Genomic DNA, 14,402 nt, shown 5'->3' on the forward strand with positions numbered 1-14,402 from the left:
AAGTTCAAATACACTGATTGCCAAAGCTCCTGTCCAGCCTCAAATCCTCAAATGTCTGGGACACAAGTCCCTGTTGAAGGTTGTGTTCGTGTCTACACGATGTACATACTCGATGTACAGCCAGCTCCCCACACCACTTCTTCCCAGCCTGCACCCTCTCCCCACAGACCTCTCCCCACAACCAAGGCCTGGGTGGTTCTCAGGTATCTTCTCTGATCAGCGGATCACTCTAGAATGCTCAGCCTGGAGTCTTGCCACCTTGCCACCTGGAGCCTTCAGAGCTGTTCCTGCAGCGCCCTCATACCTGGGTCCTGGCTGGTCTGGAGGTAGGTGAATGCATATGTTCTCTATTAGAGCCATCCTTGCAACCTCTGGGAACATGAAGATGGTCACAGACTCAACTAAGGACTCTCCAAGGTTTTAAAGCTGGGGTGGAGTGGGAGAAAAAAGGACCCTCCAGAAGTGGTTCTGAGTGGCTTTAAGCTACAACTGCTATAATCAAACGCCACATACAGAAAGCTAAGCTGATCCAGCCTAAACCACTAACTCCCATTTGAGCAACTCTGGCCTGTCTAATACCAACCTCAAGCACGCCCAGTCCCAGCTGCCCAACCTCCTGAACTCCCTGGAAGCCCCGGTCAGGTGACACGGCCTTCCTGAGGAAGGGGCTGAAGGTATCTTCACACCCACAGGAGAAGGCCACCCTGATGGCGACATCCATGCGACAGGCCCCGGGGGCTGTGGTGAGGGAGGAGAGGAGGGCTTGTTTGCTGAGTGTGATGGGACTCCTCTGACAGGAGGGGGTGTTCCATGAAAATAGAAGTGGTTGTTCTGGAGGCCACTTTAGAGTCCTCCAGACGCTTCCCAGGTATCCTCCTCCAGGCTTGCTCAGAGCCCTCGCAGAGACAGAGGCCAGGACCAAGTCAGGCTGAGGAAGGTCTGCCTTGGAAGCTCACGGCGATGGTGCCAGGGGCTTGGCTGGTTCACCCCGAGGAGAAGTGATCCCGGACCAAAGCCCTTGTGGAAAAGGGGAAGGGCAATCTGTGGGAAATGCTCAGGAAGAACGGGTTTTTCTAGAAAAACTCTTCCATAAATCCCCCGTCCACCTCCCGACAATGCCACCGCCCCCAAGTCTGCTAAATACTTTCTGAGAACAGCACACCCATCCCCGGGCTCCCGGGTAACCCCTCCCCCATCTGTCCAGAGGCCAGCGTCTGGGCTTCCGTCAGGGAGGCATGCTCCTCACCCAGGAGACCCTCCTTCATGCCCAAACCTCCCTTGTCTGTGGCTGCCCACTTCCACCAACGTTTGACATCACGCAGACAGCACACGATATGAATTGCAAATGAAGTTTATTACGAAGACCCCCCGACCACAGCACTTCCGAAAGCAGGGTGGACAAGAGGAGCTATATACACAGAAACACATTTCCCCCTGGCACTGCCAGGCTTAGAGATGAAATCCCTGGGTGGGCCTGGGTCCTCAATAGAATACCCATCTGGAAAATGGGCAATGCAAAGGGGCATGGTGGGGCGGGAACGGGGCATGGCTAGAAGCGCAAACCTAGACAGCACAGATTCCGCCCCAGAACAAAGAGGCGTCACTGGCTCTAACTAACTGGTTTGGAGAGAAGATCTTGCAAAAACTGTATGTGGACATTCTTTTCCCTCAAAATGCCATCAGAGATAAATGACAAAATTTAACCTGCTGCCAGTTAGAGGTACAGAGACAGGCTTCTACATTCTGGAGTGGGAGAGTCTGGGGTGGGAGAGTCAGTGGTGGCAGGGGCTCATCTTTATCTAAAAGAAAAGGTCACGCTGGAACCAAAAGCTTCACCTGAGCTACTCTTTACCGAACTGGAACCTCCCCCTCCAGAGCTATATCCTCCTCCAGAGCTGGAGCCTCCTCTAGAGCCACCTCCAGAGCTGTGTTTTCCGCCTCCAGAGCCATATCCTCCTCCAGAGCTAGACCCGCCCTTAGAGCCACCTCCAGATCCGTATCTTCCTCCAGAACCACTGCCAGAGCTGTATCCTCCTCCAGAGACAGAGCCTCCTCCACCACCGCCTCTGGAGCCAGACCCTCGGCCTCCAGAGCCATAACTGCCACTTCCAGAGCTATATCCTCCTCCGGAACTGGACCCTCTACCTCCAGAACCTCCAAAGCCAGCCTTGGATGCCACATTTGATGAAATGGTGCTGCTTGTCACAGCTGCAGAGAGAGGTGGTGTTACCACAGAGATTATGACTGCCTCTCCCTGTCTCCACCCAACACAACACCCCATGGAACAGGACCGCACCCCACTACTTACACACAGTCACATTGCTGCTGAGGTCTCCAGACATCCTGTCAGGGAGAGAGAAAAAACAAGTTGTGGTGGAACACTTAGGTTGTGTATACATGTTATTTTACAACTTCCACCCACAAATGTGCAGTTCAGCCTCTCTAAGCCACCACCAGGGCTTACACACCCCTCTTTCTTCTATGCTGCCAGGTCACACAATGATGGCAGACCCCCCTCCATTTATGCACAACCTTGCATCTCAATCCATCTCGATTTTTGATCTGATAAAAAATGAACAGTTGTGTAACGGATCCAAGGTAACTGAAAAGCAAATTCACTTCCAACTTTGCAACCCATTTTTGTATTTACATCCATCTTGGAGAATCTGTTATTCAGAATCCATGCCACACCAGAAATTTTACAGTGAGTCTGCCTGTGAACATTCAGTTCAGATAGAACTGTGACTCTGTAGAGCCTCCCCATTTCTCTCTTCTTCCCACCCTCTTCAGCTTCAACTGAAAACTTTCCCACTTCCTCTTACAAGCTGGGCATAGGAGGCATCACCTCTAGACAGGGACAGAGCAACCTCCTGAAGAAAGCCACTCCCTCTTTGTCATGCTGGCTTGCTGATGGTCTGGGGTAGCTTTTCCCCTTCCAATTACTTCAGCCAGATTAAGTCACCCAAGATGCTGATAATACGGACAAAGGTCTCAGACTACAGAGGAAGCAAATGATGCCTCTTTGAAAGTTAGCAAATGGTTCCGTTTGTCACTCCAGAAACCTACAAAGAACTGGGGCCGGCACCTGCTCCGGTCAGCACGTCCCCAGCAGTCAGCACATTCCAAGACATCATCTGCCTCGTTCTGGGTCACATGGTGGAGGGTACAGAGGCCACTCACCCTATGGACCTAGAGACCAATGTTTCAGACTGTCTAGGACTAACCTGTTTTCCCACGATTTTGTTTTCACTTTCAGAAAAGACTAGGATATTTAACTTACTGCTTAGTTTAATTTAACGTGCCTTATGCATCATTTCATATCAATAAATGTACAACTCTCCCATCGTGCTTTGTGTCCTGAGTTTCTGCTTGGGGAACACAGGGAATGTCAGCTCTCAGTCATCAGGAGGCCCTGCCCCATCCTCTGCTTTCCCTGTCTTTGCCTCCAGCCGTGGCTCTGGGGGAAAGGAGAGGACCGGCCAGGGTCCCCTTCTCCCTTCCCAGTGCCCTCACCTGCACTCCTCGCCCTCTAGCAGCTTGCGGTAGGTGGCAATCTCCACATCCAGGGCCAGCTTCACATTCATCAGCTCCTGGTAGTCACGCAGCAGCCGTGCCAGGTCCTCCTTGGCCTGCTGCAGGGCCTCCTCCAGGTCATTCAGCTTGTTCCTGGCATCCTTGAGGGCATGCTCACCACGCTGCTCGGCATCTGCGATGGCATCTTGCACATTCTTACACTATGAGAGAAGGACAGAGAGTGGCATCTGCGATGGCATCTTGCACATTCTTACACTATGAGTGGGCAGAGAGTGGCATCTGCGATGGCATCTTGCACATTCTTACACTATAAGAGACGGACAGAGAGTGGATCCTGCCTGACGGAGGGGGACAGAGAGCAGAGGTGTTTGAAGTGCAGGAAGCCAGAACCACTGGCCCCCGGGAGTGTTAGGTCCCCTCTGAAGTTTATGCAAGTCGCAAGCAACTGTGCTAAGACTTACTGCTGTCTCTGGCACATCTTCTTCCCCTGTCACCTTTGATGACACCCTTTGGCTTTCCCCATAACACCCTTTGATCCTCACACCACAGGGCCAGAATCATGATCCCATTTTACAGATGGAAATGAAAACATCTGAAATGGTCTGCTTGGCAAAGCTTCTGCTGCTGATGGAATCCACTCTCTGCCTCTATCTTTTCTATTCCAAAGCTAACGTTCAACCCCAGGCCAGCTGCCCCCAGCACTCACTGCCTCTCTATGAAGCCAGTCGGCTGACACTTAGGGCCTGTGCTGAGCACAAACGGGAAGCTCCATCTGCAATGCGCGGCAAATCAATCCTTCCGCTTCGCTAATCCTTACTTTGGAATGTCTCTTAGAGCACTCTAAAAATTGTTATAATAAGCCTTAAATTATGTTAAGCTGGGGAATTTGAGATCGATACATGCTAGAGTGCAGTATATCAGTGTCTCTCATCTCTCACATACACACTCACACAAAACCACACTCTCACGCAAACCCAGAGACAACCTCCCGCCCTTCCCTGGACAGGACTGGGCCTCACCTGCTTCTTCACATGTGCGATCTCCCCCTGCAGCCTCTGGATCACGCGGTTCAGCTCGCTGATCTCTATCTTGATCTCTTTCAGGCTGTCTCCATGTTTCCCGGCAGTCACCTGGAGCTCCTCATACTGATATGGGGAGAGGAGGACAGTTTGCAAGGAAGTTCCAGCATGGCTCATATTCCAGAGTGACTGGAGTGAAGGCGAGCTCGTTACTGGTCCAGGGAGGGTCAACCCAGCTAAATATCATGGCTGCATTCATGAGAGGTAGGGACTGTCTCACATGCCCAAAAGGACTTGGTGCCATTCTCAACATCCTTTCTTGGGAATGGTGCCCAACATCCATTAGACAAAAAACTAATAATCTTACTGTACACTTTCCGGCTGGGGGTGCAACCCAGCTCGTGGCAGGGAGCTGTGGCTCTTCCTACATTCCCTGTACTTGCCTTGCTGTGGTACAGGGCCTCTGCTTCATCCTTGCTCCTCTGGGCGATCTCCTCATACTGGGCCTTGACCTCAGCAATGATGCTATCCAGGTCCAGGTGGCGGCTGTTGTCCATGGAGAGGATGACGTTGGTGTCAGTGACACTCTGATGCATCTGGGATATCTCCTACAACACACAAGGAAGGTCTGATTATGACATCCTGCCACAGTCACACTCAGACAGGAGGCCTCTGTCTCCCAGCATAAGGGAAATGCAGACCCTCAGACTAAGCATACGCTAGGTGGGATGAAAATCATGTAACCATCTACTCCTGGGCCTCTCCCAAGGTTGTCCTCAGAATTGTAGGGAGAGGCGCCTGTGTTTCTGAGCCTCCTAGTTAACAACCTTCACCACATAGGCCAGTTATGATAAGTGCCCCCAGACAGAAGCTGGCCCATGGCAAACACCTTAAATGGTACTTCCTGTTTCAGAAATCATCTGAGTGCCCTTGAGTTGGGGAGGGGGATAGGAGACGAATGCATTTTGATCTCTGAAGTACAGTAGGCACAGGAATGGGCACAGGGCTTGTCTCTTCCCCAGAGGAACTGGACTTTTGGGGAATGGAGGGAGGGGAAGCTGTCCTGGTGTTTCCTGAACCTTACTTCCTATAACGTCGGAGGAGAAAATTCCTCACCCACAAGTTCTGTGCTATGAAAGCCCCCCCAGTGGCCTGGAATGAGGGCAGGTTGAAGTCAGCTGGTCCATAAACCCCACTTCTGCCACTTTTTCACCAAGCAGAAAGGACTTTCCTTTGGTGAGAAGGGTGGGAAGTAAGGGTCTGTCCTGGAGCAGCCTCCTTACCGCATCGTAGAGAACTTTCAGGAACTCAAGATCCTGGTTCAGCAGGTCCACCTTGGACTGCAGCTCCACCTTTATCATGTAGGCATTGTCCACGTCCTGCAAGAAAGGTTGGGGCCTCTGGTGTACGGTTCCCTGTACAGGCCTCTTCCTCTCTCTGCCACTCCCCTCTACTCAGTCCCTGCTGGCTCCCCTCTAACATCCCAGGCTCCCCAGCCTGAGCCCTGTCTCCATGGGACTTCTTTTGTCGTACAGTTCACCATACACCTCTGCCAGGGACTTCATGCCCACGTTCACGGCTCACACCCCTCCGGACCATCAGAGCTTCGAGGTGACCAAGCTTTGCCAACCAGCCCTTCCCTCCTGCTTGAGACACAGTGTGTTTCTACAATGGGATACAATGTTATTTGTGGGCTTCCACAGTCCTCAGCTCTCTCATCCTGTCTGTCCATCTCACCTCTCCAGAATTTCCCCCAGAATATACACCAAAGCCCCTGCAGGACCCAGGAGGAGAACCCACACTTTTGGCCTACAACCTCAAACCTTTGTCAACACAACCAACAGCAACTTTAAGCAGGCATTCTAAGGGAAGTCCCATTCCTTCCTCAGCTCTTTAGAAGGAGAATATAAAGAGAATTGGTGTTTGCATTTATCATGATTCAATAGAGGCTTTAAGTGGGTTACTACTGGGAAGCATTCTACCAAAAACGCAGAACGGTTTTGAAAACTGTATTCAGAAGCTTCACCTACAGAGACACTTTTGTTTGCAAGAGAATGGGCCATAGGTCTCACTCCTTTCTCTGGCTGCTGCTTTTGCACTCACAGTTGATTTGCAAACTGTCTGCTTAGACACGATGGGGCTGTGAAACACTCCTATCCCCAACCCCAGCCAAGACATTCTCTTGCTCACCTTCTTAAGTGTCACAAAATCATTCTCAGCAGCTGTGCGCTTATTGATTTCATCCTCATACCTATTGGGACCCAGATGATACAGCAGTTAGATTAGCTCCCCTTTAATTTTTTCTTTTCCTTTTTATTCTGGATTCACCCATAATGCCCCATTCTCTGTGAGTATTACACACTTTTTAAATGTCTAAATTAAAACTAAGATTTCCAAACCAAAGATATATTTTTATAAACTAACTCTCAAACATATAAAAAACAAAAATGATCTCTAAAGCCTCGCTGTCTTCTTCACAAATAATCAGCAAAGATACATATGCCTCTCCCCATTACCACCACAAATGAAACTGGGAGATGAGTGACTTTCCAGGGAATGATCAAATGGCTCAGTGCAATGTTTATCTCCACTCAGCGTTTTACTCTGCCATCAGTGCAATGTTTATCTCCACTCAGCGTTTTACTCTGCCACTTACTTCTTCTTATAATCCTCCACAAGATCCTGCATGTTGTTCAGCTCTGAATTCTGTGATGTTCTTTCTGCAGTGAGCCCATCCAGATATCTCTTGAGGTTGTCGATATACCCCTGGAAGATGGGCTCCAGGTTGATGGTGCGGGTGCCAACATTCATTTGTTGTAGAAGCTCCCATTTGGTCTGTAACACCTGGTTCTGCTGCTCCAAGAACCGCACCTGCCATGACCAGGAGAGCACATGAGCTCTGGATCATCCTTCACACCAGCAAGCCATGCTGGCCAGGGGCAGCTCAGGTGCTGCTTCAGGACCTCCAGAAGTGTCTGAGGCTAGATGCTGAGTCATGACTGGCAGAGCTTCTGAGCTCCCTGCTCTCACCCCTGGAAAGTCCCACAGAATCCTAATGCTACATCCGGCTCTCTCTACGCAGAGGAGTCTCTTTGCTGCTTCACTGCCCACTGGTTTGTTTGCAGCTGCTCCCAAGACTCTAGGCCATTTCCCTCCCCCATCCTGGTTGAATTTCCAGCCAAGATCCCATAAATTCTAGGAAAAACCAAAAGCAGGCATCTGCTGGCACTGCTCCCAAGGGTGCTGAGTATGACAGTCCCGGAGGGCAGGGCTCCTTAGCCTGATTTTTAAGAGCCTTTTAAATCCCTGCCTATTTCAATGCAGATAAACCAAGACAGGTTCATCTGCCTTGAAATAGGAGAAAACCCAGTAACACTCCAAAGTGACGCCAATAAAGACTTTATGGATCACAAAACTGAGAACGCTTCTCTTGAAGGCAGGAATTTCCTGCATTCCCAAGCAGATATCTCAGGTTCAGCTTTCCAGAATTTAATAATCACTGCTAAGGAAGGAAACACCACCTCAGAAGATGATGGCTTCCAAAACCTGCTGCTCAATGGCCTGTCCCAAGGATCAGTTCAATACTGCCTATATCCAGTTTTTATGGTTTTCAGAATTTTCCATAAATATTATTTATATGGACTGTAACAATAAGGCCAAAGGGACAAATGCTTCCTAAGTGCAGGCTGTTATGGGAAATTAACCCACAAAGCTGGTGTCTTTCCCATCTGGAAACTGCAAATGACCCAGGCTACTGCGGTATACCACTGGCTCCTAAGAAACACAAATCTGTGCTGTTTTCTTTTCAGTTGGCGCTGAAAGTGAGGTGGCCTGAGCATCAGTGGGAGCCGTCTTCTCCTGACTCACCTTGTCAATGAAGGAGGCAAATTTGTTGTTGAGAGTTTTGATCTGCTCCCTCTCCTGGGCCTTCACATTCTGGATCTCTGGGTCAACTTTCACGTTGAGAGGCTGCAGGAGGCTCTGGTTGATAGAGACTTCGTGGATGCCACCACCAGGGTATCCTCCAGGCCCGAAGCCACCAGGACCCCCAAAACCTCCAACACCACCAGGGCCCCCAAAACCTCCAAAGCGGCCTCCACCAAAGCCGCCTCCACCAAAACCACCACCTCCGAAGCCACTGCCGCCTCCAAAACCACTGCCGCCTCCAAAGCCGCTGCCGCCTCCAAAGCCGCTGCCCGCCTCCAAAGCCACCTCCTCTGCCACCAAATCCACCACCGGCGCCAAAGCCACCACCTCCTCCAGCCACACTAATGGAGATGCTCTTGGTCCCTCCAAGGCCAACAAGACTCCGACTGCCAAAGCCGCCTCCACCGAAGCCCCGGCCACCACCACCATGGCGGCTCAAGCAGGAGAAGCTGGAAGTTGATCTCCGGCTTCCACCAGACACCACAGCTGAGCCGCTGCTGAAGCCCCGGAATCCTCCTCCACCTCCTCCTCTTCCTCGAGATTTGCAAGAGATCTGACAACTCATGATGCCTTCGTCCAGGGAGGAAAGTCGCAGGCTCTTGAGAAGAGTCAAGGCTGGAGACTCAACTCTGCTGCTGGGAGGTGTTCAGGGTCCCCTTATATACCTGACAACTAGGTGTTGTGTACATGGGTGTGGACCCACTTTACATGGGTTTGGTCTGCCTGGGAGCTATTCCTGGTGCGTGATTATCAAGCTAATAGCCATTAAAAATCTACTAATCAGCTCCATCCCAGAACTTGCTTTGATTGCAAACTTCTGTTTATCTGGGCATCTGTCATGCAATTTGATTTTTGTAAAATCATCAAAAGAGGAGATCAGGATTTGGGTTTCTCAATCTGGAAAAGGACCTCATGCAGAATGCTGCTCCCTGTTCTGGACCTGCCCAAGGGAGGTTGGCTATCACCCATGCTTGTGCAGGCTCACCACCCCAGTTCAACAATGAAAGGGATGACAGGTTTAGAGACTGCAAGAGCCCCTCAGTACCAGCCTTGTCATTCTCCTTGTTTTTCCCTCTTTCCCAGAAAGAGTTCCAACCAGGGCAGGAGAGACTGCGACGGTCTTAAATGACCTTCAATGCTCATTGGAAATCGACCTCCTCTTACAGAAAGAAATTGACCTGGGATACTGCAAAAGAGTTGTCGATTTTCAAAATATCTTGGCTCTTTTCTTCCCGTGACACCAAAAATACACAATAACTAGGCACTGAATAGAGATTTTGTATAACTACGATGGTTTTTATAACCATCAACTGTCCCTTGTCTACATGAACACCCAGAGGATGAGGGTATAAGAAAAGTTTCGCTGTTTCTGGACCTGTGTAATATGGGAAACCCAGTGAAAGTTTGCAAACCAAGATCCAAGTGTTTATTGATTCAGTCAGTCACTAATCACGTATTGCCTGGTGATCCTGGGAAGTGATTAGGAAGTCAGGCTCTTCAGTGACATCCACAAATGCATGAGTATAAGAAGACCATCCAACCTGCACAGAGCACTCACACTTAAACTCAACCACTTCCTCTGTCCATGTGGCCAACTATGTGGGAGAGGTACTTTGGAGTAATAAAACTGAATTTAGTCAGCAGTTCTGGGTTTGAGTCCTAGTTTTGCCATTTATTGGCTGTGAGGCCTTGAATGAAACCCTGAGGCTCTGCGGTCCTAGCTATAAAATGGGAAATTCGTATGAAGTGTTTTGAAAACCTTGGTGGACAATAAAATGTCGGTATCATTATTGTTTGGGGGGGTGGGACAAAGATAATTCCTTTTCCTTTCCCCCTTGCCATGTTACTGTCTTCTGGCTACTATGAACATGCACTCTCCACAGGCACCATAAATTACAGAACCGGGTGGTTCAGATCCTAGTACCAAGTTATCACAAAATAATGTAAAAAACATAAGCTTTGAGGTCAAATCCCAATTTTCTTGTATCTCAGTTAAATGACCTCAGATAATCCATAATCTTCTTCGAGCCTCAGTTTCCTTATCTATAAAAAGTGAACAAGAACAGTAAGAATATGGCTATTGTGAAAACAGAACAATACACACATGTGCTAAACACAGTTCCTAGTCCATAGCAGAAATTCAATAAATGCTATTCTCCCTCCTGCATCTTCCCTACCAGGTTTCCAATCCTATGTCTTAACTACTGTTCAAGGTATTTGATTTGCAGCAAAAGAATGCTGAAGGAAACAAATCTACATGTCTCCTCAATTTTTTTTTCCAATCAGGTTTGTATAATTATAATCATACAAACAAATCATGAAGCTAACAGCTTTGGAGAAAGTCTCAATCCAAAGCAAATGTGTCATTATCTATAGATATCTGAGCAATGCCCTAGTTGTCCCTTACTCCAGCAAGACTGCTCACACTGTGGCAGCTTCGCGGGTGTCTTAATGCTTCTATGAAGGAAATTGAGCCAGATTTGTGCTAGGCACTCAAACTGTATGTTTTACTACATTTTAATTCTGCCCTCACACCCTGATCTCCCTCCCCACTCTCTCCACTGAACATCTTCTCCTTCTAGACCCATTCACCAATTTTTGAAAGTCAAGTTGAAAGAGAGTCCTCCTACTCTCTTGAAATGTGGAGAGTAGAATTAATGCAACTTGAATATTATGTAACATTTTATTTCTATATTTTTAAATTTTCAACTTTTACATAATCTCAATGTGCTTTTCTAGATAATATGCTTTGCATTCTTTAAAAGAGTGAAATGGAAGTTAAGAATCTTGGTCTGGTTGTGATTTTGTCTCTACCTAAACGAGTATCCTCAACTTCTTCATCTATAAAGTAGGAACATTCATCCTGAATCCCCACTGTCCCACAAGGACATTGACCTATTGCTGCAGAGTGTTAGGCTTTACTATCTCTGAGAACAGAACAGGAATCCTATAGAACAAAATCCTTCTTCCTGTTCCCTACTTTTTCTTTCAACAAGCTGCCAGCAAGCCCAAGATCCTAAATGCTTCTCCTCATAGGTTTTCAAAAGCTCATCTATTGGCCAGTGGGGCAGAAAAAATGAGCCCCCAGTATTAAGCAGAGAAGGGGTTAACTGTCTAGCCAACAGGAAATAAACTCTCAACCAGGTGTGGATGCTAACACCAGAGTCTTCAGGTAGGAATTCATTTCCCTCTCTTCTGTTCTCCTTCAGAGGCGGCGTGTCTACCTCCCTTACAGCCTCATCATCACAGTCTTCCTTGTATGACAATGAACCATGTCCCAGAACTTCTGTAGGGCAGAGACAAGGTCATATTTATCTTTACCCCAAACCTTCATCCCCTCAGCACAGAGAATCACTTGAGGAATAAGCCTATATTCCAAAAAAATCATTTCTATGGTTTTTGGTTTGGAATTGCAGGTTTTTCCAGATGTGTGCATGTGATGCTGGCAATGCTCGAAGTCTTTGCAGCCTTTCATGGACCTGTTGCCCAAAGGGCCCACTTAGAGTTGTCTCAGGTTTCTGTCTCAGCCCCGATCGGGGTTCTCTCCTCCAGCCAGTGAGCTTAGTCTCTCCTTCCCAAAGACTCAGTGCATCAGCTGGAGACTCAGGGCTGCTGAGCCCTCGGGGCATCTGGCTCCTACCACCTTGGAATGGAAACCAACAGTTTGGGTTTAAGAAAACCAAACCAAAAAAAAAAAAAAAAAAAAAAAAAACCCTCCTCTTCCAGCCCCTGCTGCTGGGCTCAGGCTGCTCAAGGGGACCAGAATCCTTAGAGAGTCCAATACCATCATGAAAGAAGTTAGGAAGACAGAGAGGCGAGTCAGCAGGAGGCTGGAACATGCTGAGCAGCAGGTCAGCTGGAAGCAGAAGCCTCCACGGGCAGTGGCTGCCTGGCCTCTGTATGGTCTGCTGGCTTCGGGTGCCTTCCATCAGAGTGCCCAGGTGCTGCTCCAAGGAGCTCTGCAGCTCCCATGGCTCCCAGAAAAGAAGGGACAAGAGGCGCCCAGCAGGAGAGACTTACTCAACATCTCCCTGCAGGGCATTCCTTCATAAATGATCATTTTAAAACTGCCTACTCAGTCTCTCTTCCCAGCCCCTGACCCAGTTCTCCGTCTTGGCCCAGGCTCCCCTCCTTTCTTACCTAACATCTCCTTTTCAGTTTTTGGGTTTTTTTTAATCGACCCCTTTTCTTACAGCGAGACGCGTAGTTGTTTGATTTTCAGGTGCCCTGGCCAAACTGGTTATGACTGAGAAGCCAGGCTGGCAGGCAGCCACGTCCACCCTGCGCGTGAAGCACCAAACATTCCCACTGTACAGAGCCCCATTCTCAAACGAGGAGATTCCAGGACACACACGGCAGGCTTATCAAGAAAGCAGGGTGTGTCCTCTGCTCAGAAACAATGCCGACCTCAGAAGCAGAGGAGGAGAGAGGGCAGGGACACTGCCCAGTGCATGGCAGGGACCCCACACATGTTGGTTGAACAAGACAGCAAGCGGGTATGAGCCATCGGTGGAGGACGGCTCTGGCACAGCGCCTAGCACAGAGCGAGTCACCTCCTTTCCCATTGCCAAGGCCATGTCATGTGTAAGTCTAATTTTCCAAATGGACCCCAGAATATCTGACCCAGAAAACGGCAAGTGACACAGTTTAGTTTTATTCTCAGTGGGATCAGTCTCCGGTTGAATTAGCTCAGCTGCACACAGCAGGCTACTGCAACTCCCAGGTGCCTGGGCCTTGTTTGCTAAACTGCGGTCTAGTTAATGATACTAGTGTGACGTGTGGCTGTGTGTTCCCAACTACAGCAAGTCTTCATTCACACAGAGAGAGCCTCAAAAGGGTCCTCTGTGAAAAGCTCTTGCCCTTCCCAGCTGCAATCCTCATTCCAGCCCAACTGTTTCCCTGAACCATGTTCTCCTTCTGCTCCAGCACTGATATTTGTATTTTGTCAATGATCTGTGTAGCCACCCAAATGTGGAAGGACAAGACAGCTGTCAAATACTCCATCCCATCCTGGTTGTGGTTTCAGAAAATGGAGTTGCTATAATCATGCCACTCACGCCTTCCTCACAGTGCAGAGACTTCTCCAGGTTTCACCTGATTTAATGCTGTCCCCTTCTTCCCCAACTTCTCCATCTAGAGCAGCCTTCCAACTAATTCTATATTGTGCTGCTGTCACTGAGAGCTGGAATTCACTTTGGGTGCCTCCACCTGGGTATCCATTAGTTCTTTAGCAGCAGCCTGTGCCCTGCACCAGAGGAAGCTCTAACAGACATCCCAGCCCTCACCTGCTCTCCCACACCAGCCCCACCTCCCTGCCCCATCAATGAGAGCTGCCCCCACCCCCTTGTGAGCTCTTTCACCTCTTTCAAGGTTTCTTCATTTGTTTGGCTAGAGATCATTGCAGAAGAAGGCTGGTGGGAAAACATCCCCTCACCAAAAATCAAAGAGAGAATAAGCATGAAAATTAATTGAATGTTATAAGAACAAATTCAAGAGACTCCTGCTCCTTTTTCTAGCAACAAAGTTTTTAGAGACACCGTCAGACCTGTGGGTGCCGGGATGCCTCTTGTTGGAAGCAAAGGCCAAAGGCTTGATTCTGGATGACCTGATTGCTCCAGCGATTTTTATGAAGCAAAGAAAAAAAGGAAGATAAAACTGCTCAAAATTCTCTGGACAGCTTTTTTTTCCACCACAAACTCTTCTTTAAAAGCTTTCAATTCTAAAAAAGCAGGTGAAATCATTGCTAATTAAGCAATTAATGTTTAACAGAGCTAGTAGAGTCATTCATGTGAGATTATTAAATTTATGACCTGAATTATATTTTTATGAGCCACAGGCACACTTCATAGCCCATTGAGTATTCAAAGAAATATATTAGTCTTTATTTAGAAGTGCCTTTATAAGGGAAGGCATGTGATAAAC

The 14,402-nt window shown here is 48.6% G+C and overlaps 1 protein-coding gene across 1 annotated transcript; it reads right to left on the minus strand.

The window, feature by feature from the left end:
• Positions 1 to 1,336: 1,336 nt before the first annotated feature.
• KRT2 (keratin 2) lies at positions 1,337 to 9,060 on the minus strand. Its single transcript, XM_008003343.3, is given in 10 exon segments — positions 1,337 to 2,208; positions 2,309 to 2,343; positions 3,514 to 3,734; positions 4,554 to 4,679; positions 4,997 to 5,161; positions 5,837 to 5,932; positions 6,744 to 6,804; positions 7,210 to 7,424; positions 8,421 to 8,744; positions 8,746 to 9,060. Coding segments are annotated over 10 exon segments (1,956 nt in total). The 5' UTR covers positions 9,046 to 9,060; the 3' UTR covers positions 1,337 to 1,795.
• Between the last annotated feature and the right edge of the window lie 5,342 nt (positions 9,061 to 14,402).

This window comes from Chlorocebus sabaeus, chromosome 11 (assembly GCF_047675955.1).
Source record: "Chlorocebus sabaeus isolate Y175 chromosome 11, mChlSab1.0.hap1, whole genome shotgun sequence".
NCBI classification, from domain to species: domain Eukaryota; kingdom Metazoa; phylum Chordata; class Mammalia; order Primates; family Cercopithecidae; genus Chlorocebus; species Chlorocebus sabaeus.